This window comes from Phoxinus phoxinus (genome assembly GCF_949152265.1).
Source record: "Phoxinus phoxinus genome assembly, chromosome: 10".
Classification (NCBI taxonomy): domain Eukaryota; kingdom Metazoa; phylum Chordata; class Actinopteri; order Cypriniformes; family Leuciscidae; genus Phoxinus; species Phoxinus phoxinus.
The window spans coordinates 11394613-11421131 of record NC_136885.1 but is presented as its reverse complement, the minus strand read 5'-3'; the positions used below and the strand labels follow the sequence as shown (position 1 = coordinate 11421131).

The 26519-nt window shown below is 39.5% G+C and overlaps 1 protein-coding gene across 4 annotated transcripts in view; it reads right to left on the bottom strand.

Moving 5' to 3' along the window:
* The window catches only part of grb10b (growth factor receptor-bound protein 10b), a 123374-nt gene that overhangs the window by 65749 nt on the left and 31106 nt on the right, over positions 1–26519 (bottom strand). For 2 of the 4 annotated variants that reach the window (XM_079625838.1, XM_079625839.1), the window contains exon 3: positions 7330–7423. The exons of the other annotated variants lie outside the window; for them this stretch is intronic. In XM_079625838.1, the coding sequence (XP_079481964.1) occupies positions 7330–7423 (94 nt within the window). The remainder of the gene's footprint in view (positions 1–7329; positions 7424–26519) is intronic. 4 annotated transcript variants of the gene reach the window in all.

The window sequence follows — 26519 nt, the reverse complement described above, 5'->3', positions numbered from 1 at the left end:
GCGGTCGTACAGATGTTTACAGAGCTGGGGTCTCAGTCAGCAGCTTTCATGAGATGTATCCCTCTCTGGTGGTTCCGTGAGGGTTGATGAAGTAGTATTCAGCAGAGCTGTGAAACATATCTCTTTCTCTCTCTCTCTCTCTCTCTCTCTCTCTCTCTCTCTCTCTCTCTCTCTCTCTCTCTCTCTCTCTCTCTCTCTCTCTCTCTCTCTCTCTCTCTCTCTCTCAATCTTCAATTGAATGTGTACATACGAAGGCGCACGCTATATATCAAGAGCAAAAAAAAGTTACGAGCATGCAAAGTCGTAGTTACATTGTCAATTAGTAAGTCATGAAATTACGAAAAAGTACCAATAAACGACGTAACTGGTATGTTGTGTATTAGATGGGAAATGTTTACATGCAGGTATAATGTTCATTCTATTTATCAGAAGCAGTTTTGTTATGTTTTATTTACAGTTCAGTGTACAGTATATGAATTAGGAATCAGATTCCTAAAAATTGGGTTGTGGCTTAATAACTATGGGAAAATGTGGGTCCTATGGCCAATCCAGTTGAGAACCACTGTCTTAAGCCCTATTCGGACGGGATTAGTTTTAGATGGAGAGGTGGGATAAAGTAATTATTACCAGACCTTCTCAGTGATTTTTGTCTCGTCCAAATGTGCCATCTCAGTAATCATTAAGGACATTGTCAGTAATAATTACAGTGACTTTTATCTTCTGGAAAAAGGTCTGGAAAAATTAGTTAATGCTAACGTCCACATGTGAATGTCTGTGATTGGTGATATTGTAGTATTGTAACGCTTTTCTTCATGTTTTTTTACCTACCTGAGCTACAGTTTCCACCCCAATCTTAATGCTTTCCTTTCATTTCAATATGGATGGTATCCGATGAAAAAATGTAATAATAAAATTAATAAATAGAGCCAAATCATAAAAAAGAAAAATAAATATGTGAAGACTATTCATTTTAATATCAGTGTCATGTAAGAGTAAGATGCTTGCGTAGATTTCACTGCTCACTTATAAGGGGTTTATTATAAACAGCCACTTCTATAAACTTGTGAAGTTTACTTAAATAAGGTTTTTATAATAAATTAAAATTATATCAATAAATAATAACTTACGACATAACAAATACGTCATATGTGATGCACGCAAGCACAGCAGCACTTCTGTAATGCCCAGCATAACTTCTGTAACGCCCACATCTAGAAAACACACACACTGCCACCTCTGCAATAAACATGGAGATGTCCCTGTGTTTAAAAATGTGTAACACAAACGTCGTTTAGAAAACTAGTCCCATCCGAATAGGGCTCTAGACAAGAGCTGCTCACTTATGATCACCTGCGGTGGTTATTAATATGTACTGTATAACCAGGGCCTTAAACCGGGATTTCCATTGGACACACATTTTTCCACACATTTCCAGACAACCTGATTTCCATTGGATCACTGTTTTTGTTTTCATTACAAGACTGTCTGGGGTACCATTAGTTGCTGTTGTCTGCACATTACACGATGGATCGGCAACAGTGGGTCACACATTACCAAACATTTCAATGGAAAGAATCGCAGACAATTTTGTCTGCTCTACAAACTTAAGCCGGGGACACACTTAACTGTAAGGCCAATTATGAAAGTAATTTGATACTTACGACTGATCATGCCCAAAAGCGCTGAGTCAGAGACAGTTGCGTTCAGTCGGTGTTACAGTCGGTGTTTAAAATCTGCTCCAGTCGTTGGAAACAGTGTGTAAGTGTGCTCAGTTAAGTCTTAGAATGTTTCAGGTAGTCGTTAAGTGTGTCCCCGGCATAAGTTTCACAATCAAACACCCTCGAGAAGTGATACAGGAAATAATGCAAGATCATGTGCAAGACTGGATTTCTTCCTGATAAAAGTTGTAGCCCGCAAAAAGCTTGTGATCCAAGTTGTCTTGTGCAAAAAAAAAAAAAAAAAAAAAAGAAGAATACGAAGAAGAATGGTTGTTTTCAGAAGCCATGCTTGCTGATTCTGGTGCAGGTCTATTACTCCTCCCCCTATAGCTTTCCCTTCCCAATCATCTTACGCTCTCATTGGCAGTAGATCGTCATTACTCTAAGTTGCAGACAGGTCCAGATATATATGCACGCAAAAATATCATGGGCATTGCCGATGCATCGGCTCTTCTCTCAGATCACTTCTTTGATAATATACATTATGCGATTGTCACTCATGTGAACGAGCCCCGACTTGCCTCCAATTTCAGAAATACTACCGTTTAACTGTCTGCGAGTAAAAATTGAGGCTATAATAATGTAGTATGTAACCAGAATTAGATATTTGTCTTAAATGATGGCCCAAGGTTTTGAGAGTAATGTGTATGAAAAATGGAAGTTTCCAATGATTAGTAAAGGCCAGGGTGATACTCAAACACACTATGATAAATCACTGATTTTCATTATGGATCCACTTTACCAGTGGTGTGCATGAACTTATTTACCACTGTGTGTCTGGTTCTATTAGTGGGACAGTGGCAAAATACATCTCAGCTAATCTTCTTTTGAGACTGCTGATTCTTTGCCCAAGACAAGTGGTTAAATTGTTTCACTTATGCCAAAGACTGTTAAAGACAAAGTTTTAAAAGCACCATGTTTTATAGCACTATGTTTATGACTGAGTTCATTAGGCCATCCAGCTGGTGACAATTAGCATGCAAGTTGTGAGTGAACAAAGAGACGGGAGTACTAAAAGGGGAAAGGAGGAGTCGCTTTGGCAGGAACGTCCTGTAGTAGAAGACCTGTGGGGGAGATAATGTGCCCTTAAAAACACACACACAGATGTATACATGTGAAAGGAGGCAGTGGAGCAAGTCTTTTCACAGATATAGACAGCACTCTAATAAAGCTTACCCAAGTTGTCTAAACAATACAGTGCCTTCCTATAAGCACCACACAGGAGGGGTGGACAGAAGGGAAGGAGTTATAAAGGATGGGGGATTCATATAGAGAAGTGGGAGACGAATAGAAAATAGGACCCTGAGTTTTATTTTAGTTAGCCATAAAAGTTAGTTAATGTAGATGCAGAGCTGATCCTGATTCTTCAATACAATATACAATACAGTAAATGGTGATGGGTCTGTCAAGATTCAAAGATTACAAAAACACACACAAAAAAAGGTTTATACGACTAATCTGATATAGTTTTATAGTAGCTTGAGGATAATGGTGGAATTTAAGTACATTTTCACACAATATATTATTCTCTGCCATGTAATGACATGAGGTCACAGGATAAAAGTGGTCACATTAGCGAAACTTCTGTGAAATTTTGTAGGCAAGGAATGCTCATTGTCGATAGTGTAGCGATGCATGAAGCACTGCTTACTCAGAGGTCACTTCCAAATCAAGCAGCTTTATATTGGTAAACACAGCAAATCCAAGAGTTAACAGCTCAATAAACTTGAAGCTAATGTAAAATCCACACAGATAAAAAAATTTCCGTCAAGTGTCCCTCACACAAAATTCTCAATCGCGTGGATTCCTATTGAGATTACTTTTTTGCGGAATTTCACCAAGGGAAATGTGATATTATATAATATTAGATTAGATATATAATTGTAGTCAAAATATCTTATTTGCCCTTCCACAGAAGAAAGTTATACAGGTTTGAGACGACACCTTAAAAAGCTTTCTTGCAATAAGCAGTTTTTTGGTGTGCATGTAAAAGTAGTCAGAGAGATTATGATAGCTAAAAATGCCCCTGGCAGTCAAGCAGCAGAGAATAAAAAGAGAGGGGGAAATCTGGAAAAACAATAATGGAGATCAAGGCCTGTTCTTGGGAAACATCAATCTAATCAGCAAGTTTCATATACTTCACATTCCATAATCTTATAAGCCCTGTCTGCTCACCACACTAAAACTATTCTTTCTTCTAAAGAATGCAAAGCACTGGATATTGCTGATTAAGGGTCCATCAGAACCATGCAGTGTATGAGAGGCACTGACCTCAACAAAGGGATAACAACAAACCTTGAATAACTTTGTAGTGGTCCGATCCAGCCTTCCAGTTTCGAACCCAGAACTAGTAAATATCTCAATTAGCAAATAATTAACATGATAGTTCATCAAAATTCTATTATAATTTACTCAAAACTGTATGACTTTCTTTCTTATGCAGAAGGCAAAATGAGATAAATTGAAGAATACTGGTAACCAAAGATTTTTGATGGAGACATTTATCAAAATATATAATTTTATTTTCGACCTTGGCGTCTGTCTTGACAGCCGCATGGAGCTAAGAGCAGAGTCCAAGGTTTCTCCAGCAGGTTGTGGGACGAACCCTCTGCACCTCCTCCGTTCCTTTAACACCCGAACCACATGACAAGCCGTAGCCCATGCAGGAAAAACAATGAAGTCTCAAAAAAGATTTCTTTCTTTACTGCGATGGTCAAGTTCATCTGGATGTTTCTTGTCTTGTAAAAGCCAGTGATCATCAGTGTGAAGGGAGGTCTGGCGAGTGGCATTTCTATTTCGATGATTCCTTTCGTTGTGTGGACTGACCACCGAGAGTACAGGATCTCAAGTGGATGCTGCAATGCAAGGACTCCCATAACTCGATTCCCATAACTCATATACTTTTAGTCAGCAGCTGACGTGGGCTAAGTATGCTTACAACTCATTGCTGGTGTCCTCGATTGGGCTCTTCCCATTCACATGTTGCCTGGGTTATCAACCTCCTCTGTTCTCTTCCCAGGGTACCGAAGCTGCTGTTTCCTCAGTTCAGGCTTTCATCCAGTGCTGCCACCTCTGTGAGTAGGGGCATGGAAGTGCTGGTCCAGTCCAGGGGATGCACTGAAAGTACTGCAGATTTCCCTCGGGGGGTGGCGCCCAGGTACATCTGTGGCCATATACACCATTGCTAAAGTCATCAGTCCGGCAGCAGTGCAACTTCGGCTACTCCACTCCCCCTGTTGTGTCCTGTCTTTCATGTCTCCCATGTCAAACCTGTCTAGTGTTCTCCCCGTGCCCCCTTTTTAATGTCTCGCAGCTGTTTCTACTCTCTCCTTTATTTTTGTCAGTGTGTTTTGTACTGTGTGTTTTCACGTTCACATGCATCTCTCTTAGTCTTGTCATGTTTCGCTTACATCTCTGTCCTCTGCCCAGTTAGTGCTGTGGTTCCCAGTCCTGCCAGAACACAACAGACTCTTGTACTCATCATTGTTTTTGGTCCATGGATTCTGCCTTGGTGCTGATTACATTGTTGGACTGTATGCCCGTGTTTAAATTTTGCTCGCCAACCTTAGTACCCAGTCTATGCTGTTATCCACCTAGTAATGCCCTTCTTGCCTGTCCGACTCTTCTCTCGTCTCCCGTCTGGATCTGGTCACTGTACAGACTGTTTCTCTGGCCTGATCCATGTCAGTCTGACCTCTTCTAATTTGCCCCTCTTTGAGTTGGCTCAGAGCCAGGTGGCTTGCCCCAGTCTTTTGTTGGAAGTTCTTATGAAATCTAAGTTTAGCATCTATCTGCTTTTGAGTCTTTTCTTCCAGAAAACCTAATACATATACAAATACACATACATATATATTTGTCTTATATCTAATTATAGATAAACAACTTGACAGCAAAGTTGATTTGAAAGTCATTGTGGCGTTTTATCAATAATTGGGTTTAAGGTTTAAGTAGGTTTTATATAATTAAAGTAGGTTTTATATATTAAACCTATATTAATATAGATTTAGGTAAATATTGTTTACTGTTTTTTACACATTTTTCATTTAGCTTCTATATCAGGACAGGACAGTCAATTCTGGTGTAGTCGCACAAAGTCAGATTTTTGATCACTGGCATGAAGCATGAACTCTTCTGAATATCACAGCTTACTCTGGCAAGAGCTGCCCATGCCATGATGGGGTTGTCTGTTCAATATATATAGATCTATCACAGTAATCTCTAAGGTCAGAATTTCTGTCCGACCAAAGGTAATACCAATCATAGACCTATTCATATGGATATATTATTTCATTCCATATGACAGGAGAAAGTACATATAAATATTCAAATGGTAGGATACAAGGCAATGCCAACTCCCTTTTCCAGTGAAATACATCTGTGCCCCAGTGAATTATTACTGATCAACATAATCTGACAATAGAGAATATACCAACCTGAAAATCATTGCCACAATCAAAATATTTCACTTGTGCTGAAAACCTACAATGTCAAATTCTACCAAGCGCCTCAGTTTCAATAAGTTTCATAAGTCAGTTAACTAACAAATAATGGAGTGTGGTCTTTAACTTTATTATAAGACTATAAGTATGTTAGAGTTTTTAGCTGTAAACATCATGCAGGATTTCGATGCAGCAACAAATATTTCTGGCCTCAATCTGAGATTTGACAATCAAATGCTTCTCATCTATTCTAAGATGCATTCCAGCATCCCAAAATAAGACCTTTGTAGTCACAGTTTATTGTTTTCAATGGAGTATGAAAATGGCAGGGTCAAAGAACAGGCATGGGAACATGCTTTGCTATTTTGTTCTAGTTTTTTCATTCATTCATCCATTTAGCCGTGATAATAGTGGTCAGTAGTCTGAATAAATGTTTACAGAGCCATGTTTAAAAAATCCATAAACCAACAGAAAATAAAGCAACTGTGTTTGACAAAGACCACTGGACAGATTAAATATTAAGGGGTAATAAATTATTACAACCAAGAGTTTAGTGTAGTCACAGCTTTGAGGATTCATGGCATACTCTGAGAAGTCCTAAATGAGATTTCTGCTCCATTTACTTCAATGACAGCATCAGACTTTCAAAAAAAAAAAAAAAAAAAAAAAAAACTTCAGGCTCTACCTCCCATGCTGAGGCGATATTGTGCTTAAATCTCATGCTCCAAATATCATGCCTCTGTATTTTTGTATGGCACAATTAGGTTGGCGGCTTAATGAGTGGCACCCTGTGTCTTTACAAATCAAGCCTTTGAACTGCAGGAGTGTTTACAGCGGAAGAGGCCTGAATATAGATCCCAGTTTGAACTTAATGAGCAAGTCTTCAACCATAAAAGGCATCTACGACAGACAGCCCCAACTCAAGTTCAAGTGTGTGAGACAGACGGCCCCCGCCCATAATCAAGTATGCACACACATACACACTTGTTATTAAACCATGAGCAATTACGCAAATCTATTAAAAACTCTTTACTTTTGTTTTGGATATTAAGAACAAAGAAAAAAAAACACCATAACCTAATTTTGTTTTACTGTCATTACAAATATCTGAGCCAGGGAATCTTATTTTAAGAAATGTATGAAGTGCACATGTAAATTATTAATTTACTGACCTTGATGGCTGGGTGAATTCTGATTGGTTGATTGCTGAAAACTTGGTCCAATCAGATCTGCCTGTCTGTGATTGGCAGCTCGTTCTACATTATCCTGCATAGACAGAAGCCAATAAAGTGATCATGCTAAAAACATTTTTTACCATCACACACACACATACACACATACACACACACACACACACACACACACACACACACACACACACACACACACACACACACACACAACACACACACACACACACACACACACACACACACACACACACACACACACACACACACACACACACACACACTTTGGAACTATTTTTATTGTCCATAAAGGAATATACCATGTAAGTTTGACAGAACATTCCTGGAAAAAAATCAATCCCTGCAAAATGTTGTCTATGAATCTCATCATGCAGTGAGAAACTTTTTTTTAATCAGTATTTTGGTCATTTTCTTCCAGTAAAATATCCAAAACAAGGAACATTTAGCTGTTATTTATAGCTTAAATTAAATATTTTTTTTAATCTCAATGTTTAGCATAATTATTATAATTTTTTTAGGTTTGTGTTTAAAAAAAATAATTATCCAACACAATTTTAAATAAAGAAATTTGTTTACTAGAAAACAAGACAAAAATACTGATTAAATACAGTGCACATACAATATCAGACAGCTGTTCCATGTCAGACGTGTCTTAAGGGACATTGCGTGTTCACATGTATGTCTATGCATAAAAATTCTCCCGTACTCTTTCAGCAAAGGGAACGTCCATGATGCAATTGCCCATTATGTGATGAAAGAGACGAGAGGAGGCCCTCTCCTTGTCCTCAGATGCCCCCCTGCTGTAATTGGGGAGGGTCACGGCGTGTTTACAGACTATGAGAAAAACAGCATCATTCAGACGCGGCCCTGTCATGTGATCAGCTGAAACTGTGCCATTGTATTCACGGAACAAGATCTAAAGCAACTGGCAGCTGGGAGCCACGTTCTCCGTGTGTAAACTACAGGTGGCAGTGGATTCAAAAACTCATTCCTTTCCATAACAGAGCCTCTCTGCTGTCTCACCAGAGGGGAACACTTTGAACTCTTGGATGGAGTACAAAAAACAAAAAGCTCGGTTTGAGCGCAGTAGGATCAAGGATTGTGGGATATCTCTTTCAGCGCTGATTGGAGCTTTCACAGCACGAGCTGGGAACAGAATGTCCTGTGGCACTCTCATATTTAGAGATGGTTCTCAGAGCGAGACCACAAACCCAAAATCTGGCTGTGATGTGGCTGTAGAGCGTCAGTAGTTTTATGGCTTCTGAATGCTATGTACAATGTTCCAGTACCAGAGCAAGATTGTTTTGTTTTCTTATGTTAATGTGTTTATGTGTTAATGGATGCCGCACACATCATCACTTTGTTGAATGCAAACGGAACTGTTGTTGACATTTTTCTCATATACATTTGATCAATATCTTGATGCTGATAAACATCTAAATATCATTTACTGTGAGCATTTTTCATGACAAAACAATAAAAATTAAAATAAAGTCTAGGATTTTTCTCCCATTCTTCTCCATGAAAATCCTTTGATTACAGTAACATCATATCTCTCCTCAAATCACCAAACGATTTGAGGTATCATTTATGTCCATAGCACAATGTGGGATGAGTTATGCACTGAAGTTTATGTGAAAAATGTTGATACTTGCCATGCACCACTAATTATAATCCCAGAACACATCTTGTGCAATTACCGGTAGCCACTTCATATGTACTGCAGTCAAGCGACATTGTGTAAATTTGCAACAATACTGAATCTGGATATCATACTAGTTTATCCTAATACTGTCATATCATTAGGAAATTTTAATGTTGATGGTGGTCTTACAACAAATGTTGTTGAAAACAATATATACAATAAAAACAACAACTTGAGTCAAGTCACCTTTACTTGTATAGCGCTTTTTACAATATAGATTGGTTCAAAGGAGATTTACAGTGATAACAAACAGGCATTGCACTTGAGCATTTTGAAACTATGTCAACTACCTTTAGCTAATGTTTACAGAATGAGTGAACCGATTCCTTTATTTTATCACTAATCATGGAAATCCTATCTGAAGAATGCATTACCAGCACCAACATTAACATTACTGGTTTAACAGAATCCAAAAGATTCGAGAAGAATCACCATTTTCATTCATTTATGAATATTCTATAATCATTATTTGTGTATGCTCATACACATGACAGCCATCTAAGATATTTGTTCTTCAGATTTATTCTCCAAAAGTATTTATCCACTTTTCAATTCCTAATGTTCTGATAATGTGTAGAAAACTGTTTATTTTTTATTTCAGCACTGATGCATCAGATCGGCTTTGAGCGATCCATCTTGTGTTCTGTGAGAATTCTCAGGATGTTTCTGATGAATCTTTGAACATACATGGAATTCTAGTCTCTTCTTTGTTCTCCTGCAGTCTGACGGTTAATCCTAAATGCAATGCACCTGGACATAAGCATTAAAAGATGGAAATGTTCTTAAGGGCAAAAAGATTGTATTTTTGTCTAGTGAGCATGTGTAGAGGTTCTAGCTAGTCGAGTGAGAGTGATCCACCCATACTGGTACTGAGGGAAGCCGCTGTGGTTCTGTCTGACTGAACTCACCAGAAGGCCCAGACAGAGAAGAGACCTCTAATATCACACTTTATGTTTGTCTGGGACCATAATCTATGCAGAACTTTCTCAGACATCTTGAAAATGTTGATCAGTTCAAATAAGAAATGAAAAGCTATGAATGTTATGTCATAGAAACTTTTCCACGATTTCATAAAATATATATGAGGTGAAATACAACTTTACCATTTACCATTCATAATTTGGCTCTGCTACTTTTCAGCGACTCTTAAATAAAAAATAAGAATAAAATAAGAACATCTATAATAAACATGAATTATTAGTATTGCAATTTATTTAAGTATGATAATCTACAAAATAACTAATAAATAATTTGGATATTTAAAGAAAATGTAAAAAAAAATACTCAAATTATGACTGTAACAGTTGAGGCGTTATTTTTTCTTTCTGAAGTTTATGTACTTAATTCTCAAGATGACTTCAGTTTCAGTAAAGAGCATTCTTTATATCAAACATAAGAAACGTGATGTGTAAAGAAAAAAAGGGAACTATTCAAGGATCCTATGGTTCATTTATCCCCAAACACACATGTGACTTAAAGGAACACTCCAACTTTTTGGGACTTTATCCTATTCAACTTATCCCCCAGAGTTAGATAAGTCCATACATACCTTTTTCATCTCCGTGCGTGCTATAAGTCTGTTTGACGCACCCCCCGCTAGCCTAGCTTAGCACAAAGACTGGATGTGAATGGTTGCAGCTAGCATACTAATCCAAATAAGTGACAAAATAACGCAAATATTTTCCTATTTACATGTTGTGATTTGTATAGTCACAGAGTGTACAAAAAACAAAGTCACATGAGACACAGACATATTTTAACCGTATAAATACTGGGAACTATATTCTCTGAAGGCGAAGCACTGCTACTTGGGCGGAGTGATAACCGCAGCACATGAGACGCGCCGTTTTTTCTTCTGTCAACAAAACCTCCGCTCAAGTGTTACTGAGACGACAGAGCGCGTTCGAGGCAACAATACTAACATTACAGGGGATACATGGAGCCCGTAAACAACTGCAATAGTAGTTACCACCCTATTCATATAATAGTGTCACTAACGTTACATTAGATCTAAGTTAGCTAATGGCACTGTTACAGTAACGTTAGGCTAAACATTTAAAAATATAACGGAACACTTACCGCAGCCGCTCCACTTTTTCCTGTATGTGATATCGATGGGATGGCCGTATCCTTCAGCACACGTTCCTTGTGGCAAATTCCCTTTTTTGAAAATAGTCGTCCTCAGTGAAATGTACCGAGCAAACATAATGTCCCTTGATAATCTCATTAGGTGTGTTTTGATCAATATCCAGAGCAAGTAGCCATTTCTTCATCCGGTCAGCGTTTTTAGTTGGAATTCTATGAAACATCATGGTATTACCTGGTCTCCCTGTTTATTGTCACAGCTCTTTACAATACAGCGAAAATCCATGATTGTAAACTACGCTTTTACTATTTATAAATTGCTGACTCTGTAACCCAAACTCTGAACGAACTCTCTGCTCCTCACCTCGGCGCGTCTCAGGTGCTGCGGTTATCACTCCGCCCAAGTAGCAGTGCTTCGCCTTCAGAGAATATAGTTCCCAGTATTTATACGGTTAAAATATGTCTGTGTCTCATGTGACTTTGTTTTTTGTACACTCTGTGACTATACAAATCACAACATGTAAATAGGAAAATGTTTGCGTTATTTTGTCACTTATTTGGATTAGTATGCTAGCTGCAACCATTCACATCCAGTCTTTGTGCTAAGCTAGGCTAGCGGTGGGTGCGTCAAACAGACTTATAGCACGCACGGAGATGAAAAAAAGTATGTATGGACTTATCTAACTCTGGGGGATAAGGGGAATAGGCTAAAGTCCCAAAAAGTTGGAGTGTTCCTTTAAGTAAGAACCCTCCATGTGCTATTGAGATAAAGTTTCTGCTAACACGTGGATGCTATATATCCATGAGGTGTTTATTAAGGTTCATAGATCTCCTACAATGCGACCTGGCTTGGCTTTACCTGCTGTATAATCTAAAGCATCTAAAGGTTCATGACATAGTCAATAAACATGGCTGTCAAGCTGAATTTAATGTACTGACTTGGTTATCCTTTAAAATGTATGATATTAATATAATGCTAAAGGTACAACAGTCGATATTCTAGCCCTGCTTATCCTCAGACGGTCAAGCTACTGCGAATTCCTCTGGCAGGATGGATTACACTGTGAAAACAGACCCACATTCATAAAGTACTTTACTCTTTACTCAAATACAAATACAAATGTACATTACTTAAGTCTTAAGTCTCAGAAATTGTTCTAATATGCGTATTATGTTTCTGGAATGTATTTTTTTTCCTGAATTATTTTGATAATTAGAAAGTTTAAAAGAAAGTTCAAATGTTTTTTTGTAACAATGTAAAGATCTTTACTGTCACTATTGATTAATTCAACGCAACCTTGCTTAATAAATGTATTAATTTATTTAAAAAAAATATTTTGAATGGTACAGTACATCTAATGTTTGTATATCAGCATTAAGGCATAAGAGAAAAAAAAAGAGAACAAAAGTTGAGAAATAAAAAGTTCTTCTTGAGAATAAAGCAATATTACAATAATGTCTTTTCATATACCAGGCCCACCAGGTTCTCAAATCCTTTACTTCAATTCAGAGAAAACATCTGGAAGTGTCTGGAAGACAACAACATAAAAAACCTCGATAATGAATACCTCAAGCTCTTAGAAATACTAAGAGGAGGAATATTGACTTCAAGGAACAAGGAACCATATGTCTTAATTCATTCTAAAAACAGCTATAAAACTCAGGGTGAAAATAATTTACAGCTCTGGAAATACTAATACGCTCCAACAACAGACACTTTAATGGCTAAAGCAGTATGAGGAAAGAAGACAATATGACTGGTAGGCTAATGACAAATCCACATTTCTGGATCAGTTCATCTTCAATTGACAAAAGTCATGTTGCTCTGACCAGTTACATCCTCTTACACTGGATTTGTTGCTTTGCCCACTTACTCACTCCTCTGAGATCGATTGCTCCTGTCTGCCTCGCTGTGACTGCTGCTGCTGTGAGTTTGTTTGCTGCGTCTAAGCCTCGTATTAGCTTCGTATTTCTTTCTGTTTTGAACCATCATTTATTATAAATTCTAGTTGTTTATACTACTAAATACAGCTTACTCAACATCTCAGATTAACCTGACATTGCTAGCTTCCGTTATTGTCAGCACAACACGCTAACTCGCTAGCCTTTTAACGCACCACCCGTGCGCTCAGTTATTTATTTTTCTCTCGCGCGCCCGCGCCTTTGAGTTCATAAAAGCCCAGGTGAGTAAGAATCAGTCAACAAACACGGTGAGTAATGTCTTCTCCTGTTATTGTCACCTGCACTTCATGTCACATGTTTACCATAGCCTTCTCTGTCGGCAATATAGGATTTATATGTGATAAATGCAAGGAGACAGTCAGGCTGACAGAGAAGATTTCAGAACTAGAGACACGCATCCAAACTTTAATCGAGAATAGTAAGAAGAGTGCTAGAGCTTTAGATACTATTTTGGATGCGCCTAGCCTAGTGAACTCTTTACATGAGTCGGTTCCGGCTGAAGTAGAGCCCGTGCAGCAGGGCAGATGGGTGACAGTGAGAGATCGCTCTAGTCGCGGATCAAAAAACCACTTTTCCGTTCCGATAACAAATCGATTTGCCCCGCTCAGTGAAACACCCACTGAGAATTATTCTGATTGTGCCCTAGTTATTGGCGATTCTATTACACGGAACGTGAAAATAGAGACACCAGCCACCATAGTCACATGTTTGCCGGGAGCCAGAGCGCCTGACATCAAAGCAAATTTGAAAGTGCTGGCTAATGCTAAACGTAAATTCTCTAAGATTATTATTCACGTCGGCACGAATGATGTTCGACTTCGCCAGTCGGAGATCACCAAAATTAATATTAAAGAGGTGTGTGAACTTGCAAGTACGATGTCAAGCACTGTAATTTGCTCTGGCCCCCTTCCTGTTCGCCGGAGTGATGAGATAGTTAGTAGATTGTGTTCACTCAATGGCTGGCTGTCTGGGTGGTGTCCACGAAATAATATAGAATTCATAGACAATTGGAAAAGTTTTTGGGGCAAACCTGACCTGTTGAAAAGAGATGGTATTCATCCCTCCTGGGATGGTGCTGCTCTTCTCTCTAGTAATTTGGCTCATAGTCTTAGAGATAAAACATGACAATCTGGGCCTCAGGTCAGGAAGCAGACAGACTGGCTTAACCGACCGTCTGCTAGCGGCCTCACGTCACCAAGGTCAGATAAATCCCATCACATAGAGCCTCTTTCACCTAGATATCATCATATAGAGACTGTGTCTGTTCCCCGAACTTGGAAATCCAAAATACGTTCAAACCCATCTAAGGTTAAAAATTTAATTAATCTTCAACAAATAAAAAACAGATATAATACAAATGAGCAAATGATAAAGCTTGGGTTGCTGAATATTCGATCTCTTACTTCAAAAGCGCTAATAGTTAATGATATGATTACAGATTATAACCTAGATGTGCTGTGTTTAACAGAAACCTGGCTAAAACCAAACGATTACATTGCTTTAAATGAGTCAACCCCACAAGATTACGGATATAAACATGAACCTCGTCTGAAACGCAAAGGAGGAGGTGTTGCTGTAATTTATAGTAATATTTTCAAAACCACTAAGAAATCTAGTTGTAAATATAATTCTTTTGAAGTGTTGGTGCTTAATGTAAAAATATATAGTGTAACCGATAAATCACGTTTGAAAATTCTGCTGGCTACTGTATACAGGCCACCAGGGCACCATACAGACTTTATCAAAGAATTTGCGGACTTTCTATCAGAATTAGTATTGACTGCAGATAAAGTACTAATTTTTGGTGACTTTAATATACACATAGATAATGAAAAAGATGCATTGGGATTGGCATTTAAAGACATTATAAACTCAATTGGAGTTAGACAACACGTGTCAGGACCGACTCATTGCCGTAATCATACTCTAGATCTAATACTATCACATGGAATAGATGTTGATGCCGTTGAAATACTGCAGCAGAGCGATGACATCTCAGATCACTATCTAGTCTCGTGTAAATTACATTTAGCCAAGGCTGCAAAGCCGACTCCGTGTTATAAATATGTTAGACCGATCACTTCTGCCACTAAAGATTGCTTTATCAATAATCTTCCTAATCAGTTTCATCATCTTAGCATCCCGGATAGCTTAGAAGAACTTGATATTGCAACAGAAACTTTTAACTCTCTCTTTTCCAGCACTTTAGACACAGTTGCTCCGCTGCGCTTAAAGAAGATTAAAGAACATAGTCCAACACCGTGGCACAACGAGCACACTCAGGCCCTTAAGAGAGCAGCCAGAAAAATGGAGCGCAACTGGAAGAAAACAAAACTAGAGGTATTTCGGATTTCATGGAAGGAGAGCTCGATTGCTTACAGAGAGGCCTTAAAAGCTGCTAGATCTGCTTATTTTTCAACCCTATTAGAAGAAAATAAACATAATCCTAGGTATTTATTTGAAACAGTGGCTAAACTAACGAAAAAGAAAGCTTCAAGCCCAGAAGTTTCCAAGCAACACAGCAGTAATGACTTTATGAACTTCTTCACTTATAAGATCGATAATATCAGGGACAAAATTATAACTATGCAACCGTCTAATACAGTATCGCATCAGGAAGTGCATTGTAGTCTCCCTGAGGGAAAATTTGATTCATTCATTGCTATAGGAGAGGAAGAATTTTGCAAACTCGTCAAATCATCTAAATCGACAACGTGCATGTTAGACCCTATACCGACTAAGCTGCTGAAAGAGATGCTTCCAGATGTCATAGATCCTCTTCTTAATATCATTAATTCATCTTTGTCTCTAGGATACGTACCAAAAACCTTTAAGCTAGCTATGATTAAACCGCTTGTTAAAAAACAGCAACTTGATCCTACAAAACTAGTCAATTACAGGCCGATCTCTAATCTGCCATTTCTGTCAAAGATATTAGAAAAAGCAGTATCCTCACAACTGTGTTCCTTTCTTGAAAGAAATGATATCTGCGAGGATTTTCAGTCCGGATTTAGACCGTACCATAGTACCGAGACAGCTCTCGTTAGAGTCACAAATGATTTGCTCTTATCATCCGATCGTGGTTGTATCTCTCTATTAGTATTACTGGATCTTAGTGCTGCATTTGACACCATTGACCACAACATCCTTTTAAATAGACTCGAACATTATGTTGGCATAAGTGGAATTGCACTAGCATGGTTTAAATCATACTTATCTGACCGTTATCAGTTTGTAGCAGTAAATGAAGAGATGTCTTATCAATCACAAGTTCAGTATGGCGTACCACAAGGCTCAGTACTAGGACCGCTGCTGTTCACTCTGTATATGCTACCATTAGGAGATATCATTAGGAAACATGGAATTAGCTTTCACTGTTATGCCGACGATACTCAGCTGTATATTTCTTCAAAACCTAACGAAACCTACCAATTCACAAAATTAACGGAATGCATAGCTGATATAAAAAATTGGATGACTAGTAATTTCCTACTACTAAATTCAGAAAAAACAGAGATTCTAATTATTGGACAAAAAACTTCCACACGTAATAACCTAGAGTACTGTCTAACACTTGATGGCTGCTCTGTTAAGTCTTCGTCGTCGGTTAGGAACCTGGGTGTGCTCTTTGATACCAATCTTTCATTTGAAAGTCATGTGTCTAGTATCTGTAAAACCGCTTTCTTCCATCTTAAAAATATATCTAAATTACGTCATATGCTCTCAATGAATAATGCAGAACAATTAGTTCATGCGTTTATGACCTCAAGGCTAGATTATTGTAATGCTCTACTGGGTGGTTGCCCTGCACGCTTAACAAACAAACTACAGCTAGTTCAAAACGCAGCAGCTCGAGTTCTTACTAGAACCAGGAAGTATGACCATATTAGCCCTGTTCTGTCAACACTGCATTGGCTGCCTATTAAACATCGTATAAATTTTAAAATATTGCTGATCACTTACAAAGCACTAAATGGTTTAGCTCCGCAGTACTTGAGCGAGCTCTTAACGCATTATAGTCCTTCACGTCTACTGCGATCTCAAAATTCCGGCCAGTTAATAATACCTAGAATATCAAAATCGACTGCTGGCGGTAGATCATTTTCCTACTTAGCACCAAAACTTTGGAACAGTCTTCCTAACATTGTCCGGGAAGCAGACACACTCTGTCAGTTCAAATCTAGACTAAAAACACATCTCTTCGGCCTAGCATACACATAACACATTATAGACTTATAATTAGGCTGCATAGTTTAGAACAGCCGGGACCGGGAACACTTCCCTTAATCCTGATGTACTTGGTACATCATAAGAAGGATGGCGTCTACGCTAATATTAGTCTCTCTGTCTATCCCGAGGTTTACTGCTGTCCACCGGAACCAGGCCGTATCCAGATCTGATGAAGGACCAGCGCCAGGACACGACGACGCCGCTGACCTGAAGTGTCAACCAGTCTCTCCTCCTCTCCACTCCGACTTCAACCAACCGGAACTGGACAAATTCTTTCTGAACTTCATACACTGTTCACTCATTGGCCAGAGGAGAACTGGCCCCCGACTGAGCCTGGGTTCTCCCAAGGTTTTTTTCTCCCTTCTGTCACCTGATGGAGTTTTGGTTCCTTGCCGCTGTTGCCTTACCTTCTGGCTTGCTTAGTTGGGGACATTTAATATTCAATTATTTTCAATTATTTTTTTTGTATTTTCATGTTATAATTGTGAAGCTGCTTTGATACAATCTGTATTGTAAAAAGCGCTATATAAATAAAGATGACTTGACTTGACTTGACACTAAGCTAAGAAAACAAAGTTTCAAAACTTGCGACAAACTTGCATACTTTTGTGAAAATGAAACAGATTGCATATGACATTCAAAAGCTGCCACCACATTTTGCTTGATATTCTGCATTTCAATTTAATTTGCAAGCCATATTTGATTTATTAGGTTATTATATCAAGGCCTCTTTAATTATGGATGCTCAGGAAAACTGAGTACATTAGCGTAACGCTCCCTTTAGCTGTACATTTTTATTCAATTCACACCCACACACGCTTAATGAAGATCCTGAAAGTAGGGGCTTACACTTTCAGAGCAATTCAAACATTAGCTCATCACCTTAATTGAGAGCACAAAGGCGAGAGGCACAGCTCAATAAAAGCCAGTTCAGCAGTTCCTTTAAAACAGTAGTTAGGGAGCTTTCCTCGAAGTGCTGTGGCAGGCCTCCAGTTCCCCTGTATTAGCCAAGCCTGGAGCCCGGCCCAGACTTACCAGACTTACACAGGCACCGACAGATGCTGAGGGCATTTTATTTACCAGTATCTAAAAGCATCTACCATTCCTCCACCTCCCAAATACATAAAAAAATTATTAGTTAAATTAAAATTATTAGCAAGACCTCACTTTCACGGGTTCACACTTACATACAATCAGATATAGTATAAAATGTGCATATTTGGTGTGCTGTCCGAGAAGAGGGCTCCGAGCTCGGAATTTGGCCCAAACCCAGAGTACTCCCCATCTCCCCATCCCTGGCTGGAATAGTAATAATCGAGAGTGAGGAGTTGAAGTGGAGGAGGGATGCTGGGAAAACTGTTGTGGAACAGAGGTAAGTCGTCTCTAAATATATCCCTCCTCTCACACTGATTAGGTAAATCATCTGAACCTCCCGAGCTTTGTTAATAAAACATAATTTCACATAGCCTAGCTTTAACTATGACTATAACTATGGGCACTTTTGGTGGGCTTTTAGGAATTAAACCGTCTTAAAATTCTCTTTTCAAACTCTAGATTATTTAACATGTCTAACAGTGGACACATGAATTCTCTCATTTTTGCTTTAATTTTATCTCCCTAAACCACCATGATGAACATACTTCTCAAATCATAATTAATTTGTAATAGAAATGATGGTAGTGGGGATTACATCTGTATTCTACATTTGTTTTTAAATATAATTTATATTATAATAAATTCTAAATGAAAATAAAATAATTTGACCAAATTTAAACTTTTTTATGACATTCAAATTAGAAGTGATATTCACATACATTTTCCTTTGTTTTCTGCACATAACTTCTCATATTTCATCACAAGCATGATCTTTACTGACAATTATACTAACACTTTTTAGGAGAATTTCTTTTGGTTTTGGTGCAATTACTTAACAACTGGGACGGTTGTAATTTGTGTTTCCAAAATGTGCACCTACATTTTTGCAAAACTCCAAAAACTTATATATGCAGCTTCCAGCTGAAATGAACACTAGTGACAGTAAAACACAAACAACTTGTATTCTTTGTCACACAAATTTTGATTACAGGTGCAGATTATTGATTTAATATATATATATATATATACATATATATATATATATATATATATATATATATATATATATATATATATATATATATTTTTTTTTTTTTTATAAAATATATATTACATATGTATTACTATATATATATATATATATATATATATATATATATATATGCAGTGTTGGGGGAAATGCATTACAAGTAACTTGAGTTACGTAATCAGATTACTTTTTCAAGTAACTAGTAAAGTAACGCATTACTTTTAAAATTTACAACAACATATCTGAGTTACTTTTTCAAATAAGTAACGCAAGTTACTTTGTTTTCCCATGTATTGACTGACAGCTCTCCTGTCCTCTTGTTGAGATGAATCAAAGTGCAGAGGGTGTGTGTGTATGTGTGTGTGTGTGTGTGTGTGTGTGTGTGTGTGTGTGTGTGTGTGTGTGTGCGCGTATACATGATGTTTATTGTAGTTCTATACTAAATGTGAGCATTTACTCATCTCACTTGCACAAAAAAATATTACTCAAAATGAATAAAATCAGTGAAATGCAGAATCAGAATACCATGCAAACCTCCAATAACTAAATATGTTAAATAAAACATAAATTTTTATGCATTTAATCTCACTTTATTGACCAATGTACTTGCTTCTGACCTTCGATGATTCAGTTAAATAAGCAACAATGATTATAGATAGATAGAAAGGTTTGCTTGTTTGCTTTCCTCTACTGTACACATTTCCTTCAGCCTGAGGATTATTATTTCACTTTTAGTGTGAAAGGGTCTTTACATTTGCCCAAAAATATAACTTTTGTGTTATAAAAAAACAAGCCCAGCCCAGGTGGGAAAAAAAGTAACGCAAAAGTAACGCATTACTTTTCTAAAAAAGTAACTAAGTAATGCAATTAGTTACTTTTTAAGGGAGTAACGCAATATTGTAATGCATTACTTTTAAAAGTAACTTTCCCCAACACTGTATATATATATAACATAGATGTAATAGAGATACAAAGTGTTATTGTTAATGGGTCAAGTGTTGATGAAAATATCTTTCTTTAAATGACTAAAGACTCAGCTGCTCAGGTCTGGAACACACCAAGCTGACGCCGACAAACTAGCGCTGATGAAAGCCGACTGTGTTGTCGCCTCGCGTCGGGGTAAAAGCTGCACTTGAACACACCGAGAGAACTACAGCCGACTGTCAGCTAGAATGTGCCTGCATGTAAATGTGACAACTGTCTATTTCTGCAGATTTGTTCGTCTATATTCGTCATTCAAAAAGGGAAACTGCGACGCTGCAGGCTGCAGATACACAAACCGTAAACAAAGCAATGCGTGCTTACCGTTTTGATTATCAATCCTGCTAAACACTTTCTTTATTCCACTCCGCTCATGTTGATATTGAAATATTCAAGGAACACTCAGGTAAGATGACGTAACATTAGAACAGCCTATCTGTACCGTTTTTACTTCTTTGCTCGCTGTTTTGCTATTATTCCTGTGCACTGACTCGTTCAGTAAGCTGAACAGCCAATCAGAGTTCCCTCTTTCACCGACGGCCCGACGCCGATTCAACATGTCAAATCGGCCGAAACAAAGCCGACGATGACCAATTTCAGCCGACGGTGCGGAACACACTGAGAAAACTTAGTCGGCCGACGCACAAAAACTGCAAGACGGCCGACCGTCGGCTTGGTGTGTTCCAGACTTTAGGCAGTTAATTTCACCAGCAGGAAACCCTTCAACTCTTTTGCTGACTCCTCTCTGCAGCTCTGGTCTGCCTTTGGCGCCACCCCGTGACCATTGTCTTTCTGACTCTTCCAGGCTTCCTCATCCCTCCTGGTTCGCCTTGGTCAATCGTCGCTCTGCCTTTGCCACAGACTTCCGGCACTTTGCCTGTGCCTCGGGCCGCCACCCCAAACAAGCTGCGCCTCAGGCACCCTGGCTTCACCTCAGCCGCTCGTCCCCGTGGCTCCATCTTGGTCTAGGACCTCCAGTGTTGCCCTGTCTCCTCGGCTCCACCTGGGTCTCCAGCTCTGCCTCTGTCATTTGTCCCCCTGGTTTCACCTGGCGTCCTGGCCTCTACATCAAGGCTCCTCCCTTGGGCCTTCAGCCTGCTAGCTCTGTTCGGGGTCACACCCTGGCTCCTTCTACTGTTGTCTCCTCCCTGGCTCCTCCCTGTTCCTCCCTTGTCCTGGATTGCCCCGTCTCCCAGCTATATGTCCTCTTCCTAAGTCCTCGCGGACTTTGAGTTGGTTTTTGCACTGCGTTCTGATCAGCTTCATGTCTTTGTTTATCTGTTGCCATAATATTTGATTTGCCTTCATGTTACACCTGTGTCTTGTTAATTTTCTTGTTTAGTCCCTAGTGTTTTTATCTATAGCGTTCATTCAGTTGTTTTTTGTCAGATATTGTTGTTCTTTGTCAGATCTTGTCTCTATTTTGCTTGTTCTGTTTCCTGTATAGCCTAAGTGTGTTGCTGAATTTATTTTGATTAAAAATGTACTGCTTGCAAATAGATCCAGCACTTTTCCGTCTTTATTCAACCCCAGCATGAGAGATAAAAGAGCTCAAAGTAGAAGCAAGCTAAAATGGCATGGTTGCTTCAGCAAATGTTTATCTCCTATTTTTTTTTTTCACTATTTGGTATGGTTTAGAGTAGGTGCTACATTGTAATGAATGAGATAAAAAAAAAATCACTTTTTAGCACCATTTAGTGAACTTTCAATTTCTGAACTGCCACGATACATACAACAACCAATATAAGATTCACGTTTATCTGGGTAAAACTGAACATGGTTTTAGTGCCACTCACTGGACATTTCACTTTGAAAGTTTAGCAAAACATGCAAAAAGCAACGATAATGTAATTTTTCAGAAATGTTGAATTTCCAAATATCCTAGGTTGGAATTTTCACACAATTATTTAAGGAATTAATTTTGTACTATTTGTACATTACATGTCGACAGGCCCAATAAGGGTAAACTAAGGTTCTTTCAATGCTTTGATATACCCCAGGTAAGTAATTGATAATTTAAAAAAAAAAGATTGGTAGAAACAATTTACCCATGAAACATGAAAGTAGTTGATCAAATAAAATGTATAGGTTACTAATATAACCCCCGTTCCCTGAAGGTGATTTTTATCGCAAACCACACCCCGTGGAGCAGGTAGGTAAGTAAGCGCGGTGCACTCGCTCAGTTAAGTTTTGCACTGAGGAGCCAAGAAGGTGTGTGTCCTGACCGTTCAGCGGCGTTACAGCAATTGTGGAGACGGGACGTAACGTCTCTGTTCCCTCTTCCCTCCTTGTCGTTTCCTATCAGTCAGTCACATTCGACTTTACGTCAGAAATGAACATGATGATCCCTAATAAAACACCACAATTGATGCCCCCTCCAGTGCCCTGTGTAAGCCGCCTAATCCCCCCACACCTGCTGGGGCGGAGAAGGGACAGGGCTTTAACGCAGAGAGTGTCAATCACTTCTGTTCCTTCTTACCCACACAATTAGACTATTTGGATAGCACTGATAATGCGTGCCTATTCTAGACAGAAAGTGATGCTACGGAGACCACATCCTGCCCGTAGGGAGATGGAAATGAACATGTGGAAATTACACATATGGACTCACCATATGAACAGTGCTACATGTGGAAGGTCTCCGTGGCAGATCCAGTGCCTATCTAGGGAGAAGTCAACACCAAGCAGAGAGGGCAGAGCGGTACCGTGGAAGAATACCGAATACGTAAATACCAGAAGAATCCGAATGGAGTGAGATCTCACCCGAAGGGGGCACAACTGGTCTCAAGCTTGATACACTAAGACTATGGCATCCACAATCCAGTAGGCCAACCTCTGCTTGGAGACAGCCTTTCCCTTCTGCTGGCCTCCGTAACAAACAAAGAGCTGGTTTGAGGTCCTAAAGTTCCATCCTAAAGCTCCGTGTCCGGAGAGGCAAACAGGTCAATTTGTGCAACCCCAAAGCATCTCCTAATCAGCTGGACGTTCTGGGGATGGAGTCTGGACATTCGGCAATTGAGCTCGTTTGGAATGTGAATGGCGCGAAGCGACCTCCGATGCTTCTGACTCCTGATGGCGTAGAGCCCTGCACGGGCCTCAAATCTAGGCCCTAGCCCGGCCCTGGCCCGAGACGCTCAGGCCCTAGCCCGGCCGTGTCCGACAGCTCATCAGAATTATCAGCCCGAGTCCGACCCGAGCCCGTTTTTTTTTTTTCGTTCTTTTTTTCTTCTCAATACACAGCTGTAGCCTGCCCTAGGGAAAACTAGCTGTTTGCAGCCATTAAAATAGGTCAGTTTTGTTTATGTTTCTTTTCATTTCTTTATTAAGGTAATTTAGACAAATGTTCGGATTTTTTTTTTTTTTATGACGACCAGCCGACAGCGAGTTAAACATGTTTGATCCATTTAGCCTCTCAAATCAAAACTTTACTTGGCTACAATAAAATCCATAAAACACCTTAAGCATATCACACACAGACAGTTAGTTTAAACGTTTATTATAATTTTTTTTAAAGCTGAGGCAAACTGCTCTGCTGTTCACAGTCGCAACAGCGCTCGCAAACTAAATGAGCTATAGCCTACAATCTAAACAAATCAAATAAATGGCATTAGATTAAAAACAAACATGCAGATTATTTTACCTCAAAAATCAAGTCTTCACTACAGAACATGACGATTCTTATTTCCAATAGTTTCCAACAGAACAGACTAATGAAAATAAAGTCGTTTTCAAACGAAAACCAACACGACAGCCCCTAACATGGCTAAGAACAGTCTCTCACAGAGCATCGTGAGGAAAAATCACAGCATCCACAGTGGAAGGTTTTAATCCAGTCGTACTTTTTTCTTTAACTATTCCAGCCGCGCTGAAGTCACACTCGCTATACTTCTGCTTCTGGCGGGGACACTATAAACAGAGCGCGCCGGTCGTGCGAATCTTGGGTCGTGCCGCCGGGAAACCTGTGTGCGTGTGTGTGTGCGTGAGCAGACTGTCATGTGTCAGTCATATGTTAGTGTGATAGGTTTAAAACGTCTTTCTATGTTTGTTTTTCCATCGTTAACTTCTCATATTTAATTTTAATACATGTCTAAAATAGGCTATAAAAAGGATAAGCCTAAAACAGGCCCGAGGCCCGGCCCGCGTGTGAACTATGACGTGAAAATAGGCCCGAAGCCCGGCCCTAGGGGCGTAAATAAGTCGGGGCCCGTCGGGCTCGGGCTGAAATGCAGGGCTCTATGATGGCGGGCGAGTTGTGACATGCGACGGGAGCGTAGACAACCCTGATGGTTGATGTGCACAACGGTCACAGTGTTATCTGTCTGGACCAGCACATGCTTGCCCTGTAACAGCGATCTGAAATGGCACAGAGCAACGTATACTGCCAGAAACTCAAGGCAATTGATGTGCCACTGCAGTCGAGGTCCTGTCCAGGAGCCCGAGGCTGCATGCCCATTGCACATGGCACCCAAGCCAGTGGTAGAGGCATCTGTTGAGACAACAACATGCCTGGACACATGTTCTAGGGGAACTCCTATCTGTAGAGAAGCAAAGTATGTCCACAGGCTGAAGGTTTGGCCACAGGGGTGATTGCCACCTTGTGTGTCCCACGTTGCCATGCCCATCTCGGGACTCGGTCTTGTAGCCAGTGCTAAAGCAGTCTCATATGAAGCAACCCGAGCTCTGAAACAGTTTCAGTGGAACCGCTGTCCTACCTCTGAATGAATTCAGGCAGTTCAAGCATTGACTGAGCACATTCGTTCATGAGCAAGCTGTCGTGTTGACTACTTCATACTGAGATAAGATATTTTCTGCATGGGGGAGAGTTTGCTCTTTTCCCAGTTGGCCCGAAGCCCCAGATGGCTGAGGTGCCTGAGCACCAAGTCCCTGTGTTCGCACAACTGCTCTCGCGAGTGGGCCAGGATGAGCCAGTCGGCGAGGTAGTTGAGGATGCGAACACCGTGTTCCCTCAGAGGGACAAGGGTAGTCTCCGCAACTTTTGTGAGGATGCGAGGCAACAGGGACAGCCCGAAGGGGAGGACCTTGTACTGATATGGCCACCCCTTGAACGCAAATTGTAAAAATGGTCTGTGTAGAGGGATAATCAAGACATGAAAGTACTCCTCCTAAAGGTTGATCGCTACAAACCAATCTTGGGGTCAAATGCATTCGAAAATGAGTGTCTGCATTAACATCTTGAATGGGAGCTTGTGAAGGGTCTGCTTCAGGACATGCAGGTCCAAGATTGGTTGTAACCCACCACTTTTCTTGGGTACAATGAAGTAAGGGCTGTAAAACTGAATCGCAAAGCCGAGTCTGATATTCCGAATGAGCCAGCGAGCCACCTAGGCCGCCAAAGTAACTGAGGGAAATATACATTATTTGACTTAATTAAAAGGACAAGCTAATTTCATATCAGTGTGTATGGGTATTTTGCAAGACAGTGGGTGTCCCCAAAACATCTTATAATCAAACTGCACTAATGCCAGATCTCCACGGGGGGATTTGCCTGATTGATATTTCCCAGTTGGTTTTGAACTGCTGCACGTGGATGCGCTTTAAACAATGCCAACCGATGAGAGACCTTCAAAACTGGCCAGCTACCTCACTGAATGAGGCTAGAATTTAGATGCTTGTACGTCAGGTTACACCATGTGAATCAAATGCGCTCAGCCTAAAGGAATGCATACTGATGCAATGGCCATTCACTGCAACCCCATTTTCATTCATGCTCAGACTCTGAATCTACTGCTCATGACAGGTACATTCAAAATACACAGAAGCCCTCCACTTTATCCTCCTCTCACACGCTCTCAGAAACTATACAAAACTCCCTTGAGCAAGTCAACTATTCATTTTACTGAATATGTTTGTGTTCTGCTGATCAATATAGTATTCAAGGCATGACCAAATAAATGATATGTCAACAGCTATGGTGTAAAACACCTGTTCATCAAACTACTGTGTATATCACTGTGCATCACACATAGGGACTATAGCTTTTAGTAGAAGGATGGAAATAAATAAATACAAATTTTATATTCGACAATTAATACGACTATATTC